The sequence below is a fragment of the Penicillium rubens genome (genome assembly GCF_028828025.1).
Source record: "Penicillium rubens strain IBT 27055 chromosome Unknown utg000004l_segment0_segment0, whole genome shotgun sequence".
Lineage (NCBI taxonomy): Eukaryota > Fungi > Ascomycota > Eurotiomycetes > Eurotiales > Aspergillaceae > Penicillium > Penicillium rubens.
In genome coordinates, this window is record NW_026890602.1 from 1,943,942 (window position 1) to 1,962,095 (window position 18,154).

General features: G+C 50.0%; 5 protein-coding genes across 5 annotated transcripts; 3 read left to right on the top strand and 2 right to left on the bottom strand.

Annotated features, from left to right (window-relative positions):
• Nucleotides 1-170: 170 nt before the first annotated feature.
• On the bottom strand, nucleotides 171-2,427 carry N7525_010708 (Zn(II)2Cys6 transcription factor; the record flags this gene model as incomplete). Its single annotated transcript, XM_061215192.1, has 7 exons — nucleotides 171-621; nucleotides 685-834; nucleotides 920-1,049; nucleotides 1,106-1,280; nucleotides 1,342-1,402; nucleotides 1,457-2,233; nucleotides 2,285-2,427. The coding sequence occupies 7 exons, from the start codon at nucleotides 2,425-2,427 to the stop codon at nucleotides 171-173; spliced, it is 1,887 nt and encodes a 628-aa protein (XP_061067704.1).
• Nucleotides 2,428-2,693: 266 nt separating this feature from the next.
• N7525_010709 (NuoB/complex I 20 kDa subunit family protein) lies at nucleotides 2,694-3,384 on the top strand (the record flags this gene model as incomplete). The annotated part of the gene is made up of 2 exons (XM_002561306.2): nucleotides 2,694-2,876; nucleotides 2,941-3,384. The coding sequence occupies 2 exons, from the start codon at nucleotides 2,694-2,696 to the stop codon at nucleotides 3,382-3,384; spliced, it is 627 nt and encodes a 208-aa protein (XP_002561352.2).
• Nucleotides 3,385-3,494: 110 nt separating this feature from the next.
• Nucleotides 3,495-6,842, bottom strand: N7525_010710 (Helicase C-terminal; the record flags this gene model as incomplete). The annotated part of the gene is made up of 9 exons (XM_061215193.1): nucleotides 3,495-3,526; nucleotides 3,587-3,701; nucleotides 3,782-4,202; nucleotides 4,316-4,762; nucleotides 4,821-4,982; nucleotides 5,029-5,200; nucleotides 5,255-5,723; nucleotides 5,776-5,958; nucleotides 6,015-6,842. 9 exons carry the CDS (start codon nucleotides 6,840-6,842, stop codon nucleotides 3,495-3,497), a joined length of 2,829 nt encoding a protein of 942 aa, XP_061067705.1.
• Nucleotides 6,843-9,471: 2,629 nt separating this feature from the next.
• Nucleotides 9,472-14,379, top strand: N7525_010711 (DNA-binding E3 ubiquitin-protein ligase SNT2; the record flags this gene model as incomplete). Its single annotated transcript, XM_061215194.1, has 3 exons — nucleotides 9,472-10,006; nucleotides 10,062-10,958; nucleotides 10,979-14,379. 3 exons carry the CDS (start codon nucleotides 9,472-9,474, stop codon nucleotides 14,377-14,379), a joined length of 4,833 nt encoding a protein of 1,610 aa, XP_061067706.1.
• A 704-nt stretch (nucleotides 14,380-15,083) lies between these two features.
• N7525_010712 (NAD(P)H-quinone oxidoreductase) lies at nucleotides 15,084-16,326 on the top strand (the record flags this gene model as incomplete). Its single annotated transcript, XM_002561303.2, has 3 exons — nucleotides 15,084-15,108; nucleotides 15,280-15,638; nucleotides 15,700-16,326. 3 exons carry the CDS (start codon nucleotides 15,084-15,086, stop codon nucleotides 16,324-16,326), a joined length of 1,011 nt encoding a protein of 336 aa, XP_002561349.2.
• Nucleotides 16,327-18,154: the final 1,828 nt, after the last annotated feature.

Here is an 18,154-nt window from a genome sequence, read left to right on the forward strand (position 1 = left end):
CATGTCATTGCAAATAACATGAGAATGGCACTTGATTACTGCCTACCTATTTGTTTTTCTGCCTTGTCTTGTATATGTTGTAGATCTAGAGATAGTAGGTAGTGAAGATACTTATGGAGCGAATTTTAAAAGTATTCTCGTGGGAAGATCTATCATATTTAGCAATATCGCTAAGGGTAAGATACATCATCTTCATAATAAGACACAGACTGAGAAGATGAATTCAGAAAAACATCTTCGAAAAGGTTCCCAAACGGAAACGAGAAAGGAAACGCCATCCCCATACCGTCCTGCGGAACCTGATCAAATAACCCCCCAGTGGAATCCATACTAGCAAGGTCGCCTTCGTTCTCAGGTTGACGAGGACCATTCCGCACCGACGATCCTGTTCCCGTACCTTCCGGTACCCCTGTATCCTGTGTCTGCCCACCTGCAGAGTGTCGACTAAGCAGGGATTCATAAATCGGATAGTAGGCCGCAACAACCGGGAACCGATCTTGCAACTTGTCAAGTATGAGCATGCAGAAGCGGGCGCGATGCTGTGAGATCATTCGGACGCCAGCATCCCCTCTGAGGATGTTGGCGATGTAGATCGAGAGCACCGACAGCACGGGTGCAAGTCTAGAAAGGATTTAGCAGGACCATCCCGGGATATTTGGGACAGGTTATTATTGGGGGACGTACATGCTAGCTGCGGCTGCGTATAGGAGATCGTTTGCCATGAGGATTTCGAGCATGTGGGAGATCTCTGTACATAGCTCGAATGTTGGACTGTCTGGTCCGATGTTGAGGGAGAACCTTGGGTTGCTCCGATGCAGAATTAGTCGGTATTCCCTGTATATTCGATCAGAATGGAGATCCTCTGGAGAGTCATTGGACGTCAACCCACTGATATAGTATATGAGTTAATATAGCCCACTTGCTGCTATTCGTTGACAAAGACTTGAATTCCGGTGGGAGGGATCCCGAGCACAAGGAAATTTGCTCTAAACAGAGATCTTGTGAATGGCCACTATCTTCGTCAAATTTAATAGTGAAGTAGCGATCGACTGTAATATGTGTTAGCAAGGAAGTACATTTAGAAACTGAATGATGGATGTTGAACCTGTTCGAGCTAGTTGCACACCGTTTATCACAAAGGTATTTGCCTCACTGAGGCCTGTCTCTTGAGACTCGCTGACTTGTTCAAAATCAGCTTCCGACAGAGGTGGAACATTGCAAAGTCTTCCTTGTACGTGTGGAGGACGATCGAGAAGCATAGACAGATTTATGTTCATGGCCTGGGGTAGAAAGTCAGACTAGTAAGAGGACCTGGGGCTTGGGCAATAAACTGACATATACCATCCACCACAATCTTCGCCATAATTTTCGATCTTTTTCTTCGAGACGGATGTATGACTTTCTACAACCTGGTTAGTTGCCCTTAGTTTAGGTTAAAAGGGATGAGTGTACCCACGTTTGATGCAGTCCTAAAGCCTGTGCCATTCCCACAGAGATACCAACCCAATACCAAGGGTCTTGGTGTTCTAGAAGACCATTCCACCAATAGCACATAAGAAACGTGGCTTGGATCGTCACGATAGCATCTGTTTCATATCCAGCATCATAGAGAGATTTAGCTCTCTGGTAAAACGTGAGGCTTGCAACATATCGGGACACAAACCCGGCTTCAGCAATAACGGAATCCGAGCAATATATGGTGGCAGCGAGGTAGATAGCATTTAAGAGCAAGTGTGAAAATTTGCCTTCCTCAAGACTAACAAGAAATCTTGACCTATCCAGAATAGGCAGTGCAGCAAGTGAAAAATGGAAGTAAGCGTCGAGAAGGGCCTGACTGGTCTCTTGTGACGGGAGTTCAAATGCGCCCTGGTTCTTAAGGCGTTCAAAGGAAGAAATGTGGAGCCTTTCGATTTCCTGCGTCGTTGGTTTGCCTAGCCGGGCCAGCATTGCCGCGTGGAGGTGGTCCTGGAGTGGGCTGACGTCCGTCGTGGCCCCGAAGGGATTCCCAAATTGTTGGACGAGGTAATTGAGATTAGAAGAATCGCCAACATATGGAGTTTTGCCGGTTGGTCCGAGTGCTGGGAAACATGGCTCTTGTTGTGGCTTATCTCGATTGTCTTGGGAATGAGTGGCCAGAGATGTCGTTACTCCCTCATGCCGTACACTGCGAGAGGTCTCTAAAAGTCCCCTACTCGAGCCTGCTTCAGTGGGTAGTAGAGGAAGCTTTCTTGTCCTAAATTCGAATTAGTCTTAACACGATGGCTTATGTCTTTTTGAATCCAACCGTCCACGGCGAGATACAATCAGCTCGCATTGGCGCCGGGCATTCCGGCAATTGGAACACGCGACGCCTTCACTGCGGTCACATTTGACCCGCCGGTCATGACACAGACGACAGGCGACTTTCACTGGATTGCTGCGCGGCATTTAATAATTGTGAAAGGCATTGGTTTGATTGTAGTAAGTTCGGCGTCTTGATTTCGGCGACTTGAGTTAAAGCTTGGACCCACCAAGTCGCCGAATTCACGCTGCTCTGATTGGCTTGATTCTTGGTATCTGCGTTTTCATTGGATACTCAACACAAGCAGCTTTGAGGGAACTATAAAAGTTCTCCAAGGGAGAAGAGGAGTTGCTGATTCTATCTTTCACACCTATATCTCGAGCTAGCAGAATACCCAGACTAGCTGGCGATGATGCTTTTGAATACAACCTCTCGGAGCATCCTCCGTCGCTCAAATCCAAAACAATGGTCATGTTTCTTGCCCACCGTCGCAACGACGCGGTACCTACGCACATCTTCAGAACCTAGCAGCTCTACATCTACACCCCTACCATTCAAAATTGAAAAAGATGGAGCGTCAGGGTATCTTCTGTACGTTCGATACTGAATACGTGAACCGATTGGTTTAGTTCTAACAATTCCCTGCTACTAGTGCAAAGGCAGATCAATTGGTGAACTGGGGAAGACAAGGATCCCTTTGGCCATTATCATTTGGACTAGCCTGCTGTGGGATTGAAATGATGCACACCTCAATGCCGCGTTATGATCAGGATCGACTGGGCATTATTTTCCGTGCCTCGCCACGACAAGCAGATGTCATGATCGTGGCCGGTACGGTAGTCAACAAGATGGCGCCGGCGGTGAGACAACTCTATGATCAGATGCCCGAGCCTAAATGGGTGATTAGCATGGGCAGTTGTGCCAACGGCGGAGGATATTACCACTACAGCTACAATGTTGTACGTGGTGTGGACCGCATCGTGCCTGTGGATATTTATGTGCCTGGATGTCCACCAACTGCAGAGGCCCTTTTGCAGGGTATTTTCCTTCTCCAGAAGAAGATGCGGAGGACGCAGGTGACGAGGATGTGGTATAGGCGCTAAGCGAAGATTGAATTGGGGGTATATCATAACGAAATCCAATGCTGTCATAGCCATGGAAGCTATGCGGAAATAACGCTCCTACCTATGCAAAATGCCAAAATCCGTGATATTCATTCCTCAACCTCGATCTGCATCTCCCGCTCTAGTAGGTAATGCCAGTCAGTATGTCTCTGCAGTAGATTCTTCACAAAGTACAACATACCCCAGATTTTGATAGCATGCGCAATGATCGTCTCAGCCTTAGCCAACAATTTCGCGGTGTACCTCTCTGCCTCTGTCGGATAGAGCTGGCTTTTCTGCGCTTTGCGAGGATTGGCCTAAACACACCAGAGACTGTTAATAGATGATCACACATATAGTTTTCGTTCAAAAAGAATTCGAAATCCAAAAGACCCACCATCATAAGAACAGGAACCAAATCCTTCGGCTCGGCCTCCGCCAAAGCCCTCAGATTCTTAAACCCATTATCCCTCAGCAAACGCGCCGTCCAACTCTTGACAAATGTAACCTGGGCCATCTCCAGCAGATCCGCGCGCGCGCCAGCCTCGAGTCTATCGCGCATATGATCCAAGACGGCAGCCATCATGCCCCAGTTCATGCGCTGGCAGAATTTGACGATGCCGGCGGCGAAGCCGTGGCACTGCTGCGCCAAGGTTTGGACTGTACCGCGGGGGATTTTGTAGCGTTGGGCTATTGTTGATAGGGGGACTTCGTTGCTGAGATCGCGGAGTTGGAAGGCTGTGTAGGCGCGGCGGTAAATGCGAGCTTGTTTTATTTGGGCCGGGGTTGTTTCTTTTAGAGAGGCGCCTGATTGGACCCTAGTGAATTGGGTGTTAGTTTGGGTTTGGGGTCGGGTTGGGCTGGATGTGTGCGTGGGGTATTGTGTGGGTATTATATATAGGGGGATGAAGTAGAGAGGGATGAGGCGTACATTGTGTTGACGAAACCTGGTTGAACTCCGACGAATTGTAGAGCCCGGAGACCGCTCTCATCTAGCCGATCTAGTTGATCGCGGAAGATTTGCCAGTCGATGGGTGTGTTCATGGCTGCTTGGAGCGGTGTGAACATGTAGAATATGTGCATGTCACCGTCCATGACGAAGGCCTGTAATGCTCGTTTCAACTCTTCGTGGACGAATAGGCCGTCTTCGGGTGAGAAAGCCGAGGCCACGACTGCCTGTCCTAATGGTGTGGCTTCGTAGGATTCGTCGTCTCGGAAAATGAGAAGTTCTTCGTCGACCAGTTCCTCGAGCCCGGATTTCATGATGGTGTATGCGATCTTCTTATCCAATGTGCGGCAAAGAAGCGTGCACCGAACATATTCTTTGATCGCCTCGCAGCCGGATACCAATCCCGTTGCCACGGCTTCGAGTAAAGCCCTTTGGGATGTGAGCTAACGATTCGGGAACAATAAACAGTTGGATGAGAGATACATACCGCTTGAGACCCCTTTTTTCCGGTGCCAGGCAGCTTTCAATAGCGGGCATATCAGCGTCCAACAGATCGCAGACAGCCTGCAAATCGGCTTTCACGCAGATGAGATAGGTTTCGCCGGCATTATCCTTGCCTTTGCGGCCAGCACGACCGCACATTTGACGACTGTTTCTGTCAGCATATACTCCCACTCCGGGAAGGCGGCACCTACAGCATAGCCGGACCTACTAGTTCACGGCCCATCCGTGCACCGTTGATGATAACCCGTCTCGCCGGGAGGTTTACGCCAGCGGCAAGGCTGCATGTGGCCACGAGGACTTTGAGAACACCCTGGTCATAGGCCTGTGCAATTAGCTCCCGCTCTTCAGTGGTCATGCCAGCATCTAAATGGTCATTAGTAAGTGTGGACGCTTTGTCATGAATGTCAGAATGCTAACTGTGAAATCCTGTCCCTTTGATGATTGTTGTCTCCAAAGCCGGGTCCAGCCCACAAGCGAGGCTCCGCAGCTCTGCCAGAAGGTCGAGTCGCTTGCTCAACTCTTCCGGCTCCGCTGGCGGCATCGCTTCACCGATAGTCGCAGCATGAATCTGGCATGCATTGCGGCTACCACAAAACACCAATGATCCAAACCCAGCGGCTGCAGTTTCGACTGCTAACGCTACCATGGCATTTGTGGCGGAATTGCTGAGTTGCTTAAAGGTAGAAGGTTCAATGATTCGGTGCGGAGGAATGCTGTCTTGTAGAGATGCAGCTGCAGTCAGCTTGGATGCCGTTTGGAACAATTGCCGCGAGGTCGCAGCTGGATAGATTCCGTTCTCGTAAACCAAGTATTCATCGACGGGAATTGGTCTGTATGTGGAGATGTAGAACTTTGCGTTCATCCATTGTGCTAGCATCTCGGTGTTCTGTTATTTTGTTAGAGAAGTCTCTCGCCAAAGGATTGGGCCATAGACTCACGGAAAGCGTGGCACTCATTCCAACGATCTGGATATCCTGCTGCAGTAACAGCAACTTCGTGACCATCAACTCCAAGAGGTAACCTCGGTGTTCGTCATCGAGCATATGTAACTCATCAAGAACCACGACTCCCAAGTCTCCAATGTTACACTCTTCGATCGCGGTGTTTATCAACGAGTTTGCCTAAGAAGAGACATATCAGAACCCTGCAATCACCACTGAACGTCAAGCGTGCACACCTTCTCTATCGTGCAAACCGCAATATCAGTATCCGCCCAAGTGGCAGTCGTCCGACTTCCTCCAAAGAAGCCGGTCACTCTGATGTTCTTCTGCAATTTCTTCCATCGCCCGCGAGGGAATTTGGAATCATCTTCGTCATCATCCGGGATATTCTTTTCCACATCTTGCACAATACGACGCATCCACTTGAGCTTCTCCTGAACCAAAGCAACATAAGGCAAAACCAACAGCGCTTTACGCCCTGGGTTTTCGATAATGCGCTTCAAAAGCAGAACATCGGCAACAAGGGACTTGCCACCGCCCGTCGGGGCCGTGTAAACCAAATGACGTTCACCGGACAGCAAGCCCCTAGCCAGCAAACACGACGCTTGCCACGGGTAAATATTTCTAACACCGAGTGCGGCAAAATTGGCCGTGAGGGCGGGCGGCAGGCCATATTTTGGGTTAGACAGAGAGAGCAGGGGATTCTGACTGGAAGGTGGGGCAGGCGATGCAGCCACGGCCTTTTGGTGATCATCCGGGGTTGACTCCGTGCCCGCGCCCGCGCCCAGAAGAATCTTGCTGGCGGTAAAACGATGGACGGGGGCAGTTAGCAGATCTCGGGCAGTCTCCAGCGGTGCTGATTCCAATATGGTGTCTGAATTGACATTTTGGCGAGGGAAAGTAGCTTGTTTTACGACTGGGCCGAGTGAGATATTGGGAACCTGCTCTGTGGGCTCTGTCGGAGGTCGCTTTTGTCCTGCCACGGGCGCTACGTGATACGCTTGTCGACGGGCGATATCAATGGATGTCTGGAACCCGTGAGACTGGACTCCCGATGTCGACATGCCTGAAACACAGTTCGGCCCATTCGTCTGGGGGGGGGGGGGGGGGGGAATGCGCCAAGGATTTAATCAAAATTGGCCATCTTTCTGGATTTGGAATGTTTGTTTCTTCAATATTTTGATGTTTGATGTGTCCCCATGCTTTTGTTTTATCTACGCTTACTACAATATTATTGCCTGAGGCAACACAGATTATATCAGCAGTTATGTCATCCACTCAGATCCCCGGCCTCGGGGCCCGGGCTGTCTTTAATTTGATGTTCCTTAGAGACATGATCGCTGCGTTTTCAATAGTGTGTGTTTTGCGGGATTATTACTCTTACTGCATGCTTGCATCCCCCCAATGCTCTGCATGATTGAACTGTAGTCCCGATATGGCAACCCTGGAGTCCCTTGCTTGGGGACTAACCTTGGAAACCAACCTTGTACGGGATCGTACCTATTTTGTAGGTACTTATGTGGAGGCTGTGGAGGCTGTTCTTCCAAGCCCTGTAGCCCTGATTATTGTGTAGAAACGCACAATAAACGAAGGCCGATACTCGTACCTAGCCCATGTTAATGCCTAGAAACGATTGGCGCACTTCCGTCCAATCTCGTGTGTCGTCGGAGCCGAGAGGGTCGGCTGACGATCTGGGGCCAACGGTGATAGATTTGCCTCGCGGCTAGAAGACATCGTGGCAAACTCGGAACCTACAAGATCCAACATTCACCTACTCCGTACATGTGGACTTATGTTGACTCGCACTTGCCAGGGAAAATAAAAGCAAATTGGCTACGCCAAAAAAAAAAAAAAAAAAACACAGTCTCCAAAACTTCTAAATTTAGGTGCCCATCCCGAGACCAGGTACAGACTGAGACCCCGATCGGGGTGGAGGCGTCATGACGACTGTATCATGAGTCGCGCGTACCACCCACCTTATGCATTAAGATTAGGAGCATTAGCAGTATTAGCAGTATTAGCACTAGCAAGATGGTGAGGTTTCCGTATGCATCGTGATAATATGGAATTCATTCACCATGTATGGAATGTGATATATATCCCGATCTGTATTCTTATTTCTCCATCTCTCCTGGAGAAAAAGAAAGATTGCAAACGTTTCAAGTCAGATTTAATACGAAGAGAGAGAACACGTTTCAAGCCAATGGTAAAGGTTATAAATGCAATTGTCGGGATGGTTTGGATCTGTTGTCCCTCGGAGGTCTGATCGCCGTATATATCTCCCAGATACACCTGATCTCACCTCAACCCTACCTAGGTAGATCAATTCATACTCCATATACACTCCGTACACGCATAGACAGGTTATATCCTGATTTTCCATACTCCATAAACCTTGGAAATTACCCGGGCCCATGGGTGGATTTCCCAACGGAGTAGACCGGCACGTTATACCCAGTTCAGACCTTCACAGTCTTCGGCCAGTTCTCGGCGGCATCGATCGTCATTGGAGAGAAGTTTAAATTACCTACTCCGTATATGATTATGATTATGATACTCTGCTACGCTGCACTCTGCTACTCTGCTCTTGCTAATTCATAGACCCTCGATATCCGACGCGCCTAAGAACCCTACAGTATTCTATCCTTATAGACTTCCCCTTTTGCCTCTCCCGAGATTCGTAATGTGTGTTTGGTCGCACAAGGATCAGGCGAACGGGGAAAAATCACAAAATAGCAAATAGCCAGAAGGTACTACTCATGTATCTGGTAATTTTCCAATATCAACAGAAGAAGGATAAACCACACATGTGCATATAACATCTAGTATTGTCTCTTTCCCTTTGAAGATATGATTATACACGTTCCCGCATACCAGCATTCCTCTACATGTACTCCGTCTGATAGAAAATATTAAGTAGATCGAGCAAGGGAGGTCCAAAAGAGGTTTTGGTTCCCATGTCCTTAGGGATCCGTCATATTAACATATTGGGACTAGGGGGTCGGGATCCTCGACTCTTCTCTTTTCTCTCTTTTCCCTTTTCTTCTCTTCCCCTTCTCCATTCCCCGTTGGGCTATATCATCTTTTTTTTCCCGCTAAATAACTTTTGACCCGCTTCTCCCGACCCATATCCCTCATATCCCTCCCTCCACTCTATCTACTGTTCTCTTCCCTTTACTCTCTCTCTCTCTCTCTCCTCTCTATTCTGCTATTCTGCTATTCTTCTATTCTCCCGTCCCATTCTCCCCTTCTCCCCTTATTCGTTTCAATCCCGATTTCTATTTCTGTTCCTTGTAAGTCCTCTATTCTACTATCTCATTATTCCCTTCTCTTCCCAATATTGCAGCTCTATTGTTAGGTCCCCTATCAATGTTCTCTCGGATGGTTCTTGATATCGGAACGCCCTTCACCCCTGCAGAGAAATAAGATCTGACACGGTCCACTCTTTGTCTTTCCCACTTTTTTCGGTTTTCCCCTTCGCAACTCCCTGAAGTTCTTCGCGTGTACCCGCTGAAATCCCAATATCTGCCCACTCTTGTATTTTGTCATTTTTCTTCCTTTTGCTTTCTCCCTTTTCTAAACTTCCAAGCCTACCGGGTTCCCACTAATCACCCGCCACAGCTCTCCCTTGGCTTTATATTTCTATCACCGTTCATTCTTCATTTGCCGGTGGATGACTAAGGGACTCACTCAATGACCACTCCCAACTCTCCGGAGGCAGTGGCCGACTCGGCTAACGGCTCCGCCACCGCGTATGGCACGCGATCGAGAGGTCGGAATGCCCCTCGGCCAAATTACGCGGAGGACCGTGACCTGGACGCGGACATTGATCTCTCCGCGCCAAACTCAAAGTCAGCCAAAAGAAATAGCGGCGCACCCAACAACGCCAACGGCGCTAATCTCGATGAGAAGACCTCGTCGGCGCCACGTAAGAGCCTGAGCAATGGCCAGAACGCAAATGGAGCAAAAGATGCTATTCCCGGCACCTCTTCATTTTCCGCCAGACCGGATGATGTGAATGGATCTAATTTGAGAAAACGCAAACAACCTGCCAGCACGCCAAGCTCAACTCCCAACTCGGGCGGTGCGGTGAAGAAGATATTTACATCTCCTCCAGGCGATTCCGAGGGGGATTATTTCACCAATATGGTGAGCTTCGAAAACTCGGGCCCTTATCTGCAAGATGGCAAATTAATAGCCGACGATGGCACCACTTTTGCCCTCAATGGTTAGCCCCCATTTCAAAGTGATTATTATGACACTAATCCTTTTTTTTTGTATAGACCATGTTTATTTAATTTGCGAACCTCCGGGTGAGCCATATTATCTAGCCCGCATCATGGAATTTCTTCCATCCAAAACCAAGCCGGGTGGCTTCATTGAGGCTATGAGAGTCAACTGGTATTATCGCCCACGAGATATCCAGCGCCATTCTCCAGACACTCGGTTTCTGTTTGCTTCAATGCACTCCGACACTTGCCCTCTTTCTTCACTACGGGGCAAGTGTGATATTCGACATGTGTCAGAGATCGAGGACCTTAGTGCTTACAAGAAGACAAGAAACTGTTTCTGGTATGACAAAATGTTCGACCGATATATCCAGCGTCTTTACGATGTCATTCCGACTAAAGATATCATTAATGTTCCGGGGAACGTCAAGAAGGTTCTCGACGAACGCTGGAGATTCATTCTTGTTGAGATCGGCAAGGGAAAAGAATTGACGGGTGCCGTCAAGACTTGCAAACGATGCTGTTTGTACGCTGCACACACCGAATCAGTTGACTGTGCAGTTTGCAATTCAACATATCACATGCATTGTGTACGGCCCGCCTTGACCAAGAAACCGGCTCGAGGCTTTGCTTGGGCTTGTGCCGCTTGCAGTCGCGCCCAGGAGCGCAAGCTCGAGGCACGCAACACACCATTAAATGGCAGCATCCGAACCGATGGCGAGGATGTGATAATGGAAGAGGAGGAGGAAGAGGATCCTAATCATGCGAATGGTACAGCAAATGGTACCTCCGTCAGCACCCCAGGAGCCGAGGAATATTCCATGCCTCAGCCCGCAACCGCGGAACAGATCGCACATGCTAAAATGTGGCCTTACCGGTACCTGGGTATTCACTGCCGCGTGGAGGATGCTCTTGACTACGATGATCGAATTTATCCCCGAGCTAGCTCACGTCTAGGAACCCGACACCAGGCAATGGTCCCCCCTGGCCAGGCCGCGCTGTGGAATACGTGAAGCCCCTTGATGCGAAGAAGAAATCAAAAAAGGACGGCAAACTCTCCAAGGATGCACAGGCAGCAATGGAAGCTGCAAAGCACGAGAGGGCAAATCGACCGAAGTGGGTTCAAGATGAGCCAACGGGCTATGTGCATCGTGGTCTGGATGAACCGGTCGCAATCAACGGAAAACAGGCGCGCACAGCCGAACTTCAATTCAAAATGCCCACTGCTGATCAGATCCCCGCCCGCGGGGAAGATGATGCACCTGGCTCTGATTTAAGCGAAGCGGATCGAGAAAAATTCATCGACGACTACATGCGCCAAGCCAAGGAACTAGCTCCTGGTATTGGAGTTGAGAAATACTCCACGAATTTCCTCGACAGAGCCCTTGCACTTCTCTACTCTGAGAACTTCGATGTTCAGGCTGCCCTTGCTAAACTGAAGAAAACCAACAAGTACAAGGATCTTAAAGAGCCCCACATTCGGCCAGAGGAGCTCAAGCTGTTCGAACAAGGTGTCGCCAAATATGGATCCGAATGGCGCAATATCATGAAGCACGTCAAGACTGTCCCTATCTATCAGATCGTCCGTTTCTACTACATGTGGAAGAAAACCCCCAGTGGTCGGAAGATTTGGGGCAGCTATGAAGGCAGACGTGGCAAGAAGGAGGTTCGCCGCCACAGTGTAGTTTCATCTAAACTACTTGATGATGTGGCCGATGATCATGATGATTCCGCCTTCGACTCCGAGAAAGCCGTTGTCCAGAAGCGTGGATTCCATTGCAAGTTCTGCTCCACCCGCCATTCGCGACAGTGGCGCCGTGCACCTCTAGTTCCACCAGGCACCGTTATTCCGTCTGAGCCATCAAACAGGAAAGACAAGGGCCCTATGCTGACCGTTGCGCTTTGTCTTCGCTGTGCTTTGCTATGGCGGAAATACGGGATCCAATACGAGGATGTTGACGAGCTTGCGAAGAGGCTTGCAAGTAGCGGTAACAAGTCATGGCGACGCCGCATCGACGAGGAAATGCTCGCGCAACTGATTGTAGCTACCGAAACCCCGTTCGTGATCACTCCGGCTACGGCAACTACGGCTACCGCGATGGGAATTCCGCTTGATACAAACCCTCGACTTTTGATGGAAGGAAAGGCAGAACCAAAAGTGGAAGGCAAGGTGGACCCGACGAAAAAGAAGGCCAAGGAAACCCCCGCACCTTCAACTGCGACATCTGTGGAACCTATGCCGAAGAAGAAGACAGTCCCCGAGAAAGTGGTGGAAGCTCCACCGATTGTTCCCGACCCGCCAAAGGCCAAGACTCTCCCTTGTTCAATCTGCAACCAAGTTGAACCTTCGGGCGAAGAGCATCTTTCGTGTCGGGATTGCCGTCTTACGGTCCATCGCAATTGCTATGGTGTACGAGATTCGCGCCCCGGCAACAAATGGCTGTGTGATATGTGCTCCAACGACCGCACTCCCTCGATTTCTACGAACTACACATGTGTTCTTTGCCCAGTCTCATGGACCGAGCACGAACTTATGGAAACGCCCAAGAACAACTCCCGGAAGAAGACAGAGCGCGACAAGGAAAAGGAGCGCATGGAGAAGGAGATGGTGGCTGAGGCGATCAAACTCTATCGTCAGAGGCAGGAGGCCGTTGGCAAGCCTGTTGGTCCTCGGGAACCCCTGAAGCGTACTGCAGGCAACAACTGGGCCCACGTGCTTTGCACCTTGTGGACCCCGGAGTTGAAATATGGCGATGCAGAGGAGCTTGAGCCTGCGGAAGGATTCGCATCTATTCCCAAGGAGCGGTGGCGCGAGACGTGCAAGGTCTGCAAGTCAAGTAAGGGCGCATGTGTTCCATGTAGCTTTGCTGGCTGCAATGCTCACTTCCACGTGGGCTGCGCTTTCCAAGCACACTACCGGTTCGGCTTTGATATCACGCCCGTCAAGAGCTCGCGTCGCGACAGCATGCGAGCTATCCGTCTAGGCGAAGATGTTGGAGCAGCGACACCTGCTGTTTACTGTCCAAATCATAACGTGCAGACTACTCTGCACGCAATCGGTGAGCAGACAAACCAGGGCCATCTAAACGCTCTCCAATTATTCGCCCAGACCTACAAGCAGGCCGATCTTACCCTTACTGGAACCGTTCGCAAAGCGGCGTACATGCATCAATCTGTTGGAGCTCCTCCACACCCTTCCACCAATGTGAACCGCCGGGCTTCGACGACTACCACGACAGCTTCCAAGGATATTCACAAAGTTCAGCCAGTTCTAGAGGAGGTGGCTGAAGATCCCATGGACATTGATACCGACAACCATGTTGCACCACGACCGGCTGCTCCTGGCGTGGAGACCAACCGTAAATGCGTCCGTTGTGCCACCGGCTTTAGTCCCAGGTGGTGGGCCATTGGGCGACGACCTCCCATGGTCAATGGCTCAGGACTCCCTCATCATCCGCCTCAAGGTGCCTTCCCTCAACATAATGGAGATCCTTGCGAACTGGCATACGAATGTCATAAATGCCACTTGAAGAACCCGGCGCCTCCTCCCCCTCCGCCTGTGCCAGAGCCTACGCCCGACCAACGGCCTTCGCCTTATTCTGCTCAACGTCCCATGATACCCACTTCACGAATGCCCGGTCATGCAGGTCATGCGAGCCATGCAGGCCATGCAGGCCATGCATTTTTGCCGCACCCACATCCCCACCCACATCCGCATCCCCCTCCTAGCGGTGTGCTTGGGCGCCCGATGCCTCCCGCTCACCCACCCAGCGGACTCCCGGGACCAGGATACACTGGACCATACGAGCAACGTCATACGGCGGATATCGGTCTTCGCAACGGCATGTCGCCGTCTCCTTATCCCCCGACACAGCCACCTCCCCATCACATGAATAACTATCCGCCACCCCATCCCGCAGGACCACCACCTCAACACTATACCAGCGCTGGCCCTTCGGGTCCGCCGCCGCCGTATTCCACCCACCAGAGCCCGTATGGCCCTGTGACGGTCCGCTCGCCGCATCTTTCGCAGCCACCGCCGCGATCATATGCAGCATCCGCGTCCCCTCCAATTGTGCAAGCGACGACGGTCAACCGATCACCCCAGACCTCGCTGAGCGCTCTTAATGGTGGCCCGCCTCCTCGCATGTACTCTGTCGAGCGTGTGGTAGCAGCCCCCTCTCACTCACCACCGGTGACGCAGGCACGCATGGATCCGCGGGCGCCAACCGCCACTCCTCCCACTCGACCGGAAGATACACCACCTTCCCTGATGGGCGGGCCGCCAGGCAGTCGAAACCCCGGCGTCAATGGCACAGCGGCTGGGACCGGAGCGAGCGCAAGCCCATCGCTGAAGAACCTTCTCTCCTAACGATATTCCCACACGAGTGCTCATAACCGTGTTGTATGATAGTGACCTATGTCCTTTCCCATTTGCTTTTACTGCTACTGCATATGCATGCCACGGCATTCCCTGAACAAAAAGTGTGTTCGCGGTTATGTTTTCGTTTCCTCCAATGTTTTCTCTTTGTTTTTCTCCTTTGTTTTTTTTTCCCTTCCCTGCCAGCCACCGGGGATCCCAGCCTTGACCGATCCACCTGTCGGCCGCCATCTTTCGCACTTTATGGTTTCTTCTTTTTCTTATGTGCTTGCTATTTTTCTGGCGTCTTGAATTACGGCACCTGGGAAAAGTCCGTGGAGTCTGTTACGGTTGGAGGGCTTGATATCGTCGAAAATCATGGATTGCATGGAGTAGGACTGGCCACTTTATGATTGATATTACCATTACCCATTGTTTCCAGCTAGATGAATTGATTAGCATTGCTACGACCTACTTTTTTCTGATCCTTTAGCACTCGTACATCACCCACTCGGTTGTCCGGCATGGATTATTGACCCTCTCAAGGTACAGTGGACCTCGGAAGCTGGCGATGCTGACAAATGCCGATCAAATTCCCAGATGAAGTCAGCTCGTCATAGGTAGGTAACTGGGTCGCTGTTAGCATATAAATAAATGTATCTTCTGCAAATATTTGCCTAGAAAACACCCATTGTACACTGTACATATCACTCAAGATGAGCGACACCATGCGAGCCATCGGTAAGTGAACGCGGGGTTGAAGAACACACCCCACCTGATTCATCTACATCTTTTGGAAGGATTCAGGATCATGAACCAATATCAGCCCATCCGCCATCCTCACTCTCGTTCCTCCATATTCGCACCTCGGACCGTGTATACAATGTGGACTCCAATACTAACAATCCCCAGGCATCAAAGGCGGCAAAGGCCCTGCAACAAACCTCTTCATCGACCAGATCGCCAAGCCCACAGCTGCAGAAGGCCAAGCCATCGTCAAGATCCGGGCCTTCGGACTGAACCGCATGGATCTGCTTCAGCGCGAGGGTCTATACCCACTCCCACCCCAAGCACCCCCAACCATGGGTGTAGAGTTCTCGGGTGTGATCGAGAGCTTCGGACCAGACGGACACGAAGACTTCAATATCGGAGATGAAGTGCTCGGACTGGCCTACGGCGGCGCCTACGCAGAGTACATCTCGGTCTCAACTCACATGCTAGTACACAAGCCGCAAGAGCTATCATGGGAAGAGTCAGCCGGAGTGCCGGAGGTGCGCACCGCAATACATCCATCAACTAAAACGAACCTACGCTAACTGACCATTCCCGCAGACATGGATCACAGCCTCACAAGCGCTCTTCCTAATCGGCGAATTCCAATCAGGCCAAAGCGTCCTCTGGCACGCGGGCGCATCGTCAGTCTCAATCTCCGGAATCCAGCTCGCCAAAGCCGCTGGCGCAAAAGCCATCTACGCAACAGCAGGCTCGCAAGAGAAAATCGACTTCCTAGAAAAAGAACTCGGCGTGACAAAAGCCTTCAACTATAAGACCCAAGACTGGGCCGCGGAGATCCAGTCCGCGACATCTGGCGCCGGCGTCGACGTAATCGTCGACTTCATCGGCGCGACGTATTTCCAGGGTAATCTGGACGTGGCGGCGCGCGACAGTCGCATTGTCTTGCTGGGTCTTATGGGTGGTGGTAAGTTACCCGAGGGAGTGAATATTGCGCCGTTGCTGTATAAGCGTGTGCGGATTGAGGGGAGCACGCTGCGCAGTCGGGATCTGGAGTACCAGCGGAAATTGCGCGATACGCTTGTTGAGCATGCTTTGCCGCAGTTCTGTGATGGGACGTTTAAGGTTTTTGTGGAGAAGGTGTTTCCGTTTGAGAAGATTGAGGAGGCGCATAAGTTGCTCGAGAGTAACACTACTAAGGGGAAGATTATTTGTGTTTTTGAGTAGACGGGGAATTATATAACTGAGATACGTACTACATGGATATATTCCGGTTCCAAGCCAGTTATGTACATAATCTGATACATAGCCAAGAGATCGACAAAGTCGAGAACTCCACCTTTCCATTGCAGAGTTTAACATGCAGAAGTACCTCCAGGGCTATTATTGCAACTTACTAACTCCATAGAACTCCAGTTTCGAAAGTAACTAGGCGACATGCAGCTATCCCTGCCTCGTGTTGATTGGCGAGGGTTTCCCCAATCACATGGTAGCGATCAGCAAGTGAACCATGGGACGATTGCAAGGAAATTAGGCAAGGCCATACCTGCCTACCCCTACCTAGGTAGGTAAGTAGGTAGGTATTACTGGAGTCATATTAGCCATATACATACTAAAAGTATGTAGATTTAGATTTACAGTAGAGTGAATACAATTAATACTCCGTAGAGAATAATAATGTGTCAATTAAAGGTGCATGCAATTGTCCTGCAGGTGATCCATTTCTGGAAGTGGAGAATCTCCATCGACTAATCAGCAGTCGATGAGATCACCTCGGGTTATTTCAGATTTGGCCCCAAATGGGCCCAAACGTCCTATCCACTCTTTTTTTTTTTTTTTTGCATCTTTTTTGTGATTCTGCAGTATTATTCTTTACATTATTTTGATATATAAAATACGTATGTAAATAAAATATATATATGTACTATCGCTATGACTATGTACACATATACATCCGCGTATATCCATGGATATATCTAAATATCCTAGGTATGTTATCTATGTATGTAGCCCTGAAGACTGCATAGCCCCAGGTGTATTGTGTTACAGAATCTGCGCTGACTAACCCGCTGACCTTCTAGAAAGGAAAGAAAAAGAAAAAGAGGCGTCATTGGGTCCACTGGTTACGATTGGAGGCTCTGCCAGAAGAGATGGGCATATACGGAGTAGAAGAAAAAGAAGATATAATATATAGATCATTATTCTATAATAGATAATAGTATATACAAACTGCAACTAACTAAATCCATCCGTCGTATCCAATGTTAATAACAAAATTAATACCCAACTAGTAAAGACTGTAACGACTAAGATTACCTGAGGATCATCCCGTCCCGCCCCAAGGCCTTCTGGAAGGAGGAAAGAAGCCCCTTCCCCGTGTTCGCCCCTCCACTGTCCTCAGCTTTGGGTGTTTTTGCTCTTTTGCTTCTTTATTTCTCTTCTCCTTTTCCCTTTTCATCTTTTCTTTGTTGATCTCACCGCTACACGCTATCACCATTACACACACCATGTCGAACTGACGTCCTTTTCCCGCTTCTCCCTTTCTGTTCTTTCACCAATTGAAACCCCTTCGTCCTCGACTCACGTGTCGCTTTCATCCCATCGCTCTTCCGAATCTGTCCCCGGGGTGGAAAAAGTGGGTTGCGCGCTCGATCTGTTTAGTGCGACAAGTCTAGGACAAGTCTAGGCTCTGGGGCTTGTCTCGGAACCTCCAGTCCACAACGCGACTCGGACTGCCTCGCTGCAGGAAACAACTCCATTGTTCGATTCGGTGAACTGAGAGCTTGCTTGCCGACTCCTGCCATTCCTTTTTCCGACTTTCTTTGTGCCGATTCAGTCGGATCTCTCCCGATCTCCATTAAACCCCTAACCTCGCCGCTCGTTTTTTTCTTCACCTCCCAAAACCGCCCTCACTCGTACCTTCCCTCATCCCCCCCAGCCCGAACGCCTCGGTCTTCATCATCGGGGCCATATGCGAGTCAGGAGCGCCCGACCGACTTCTTTCCTATTCTGCGATCCGATTGAGTTCTTGTCGGTCTTCTGAACCCAGCCTGCT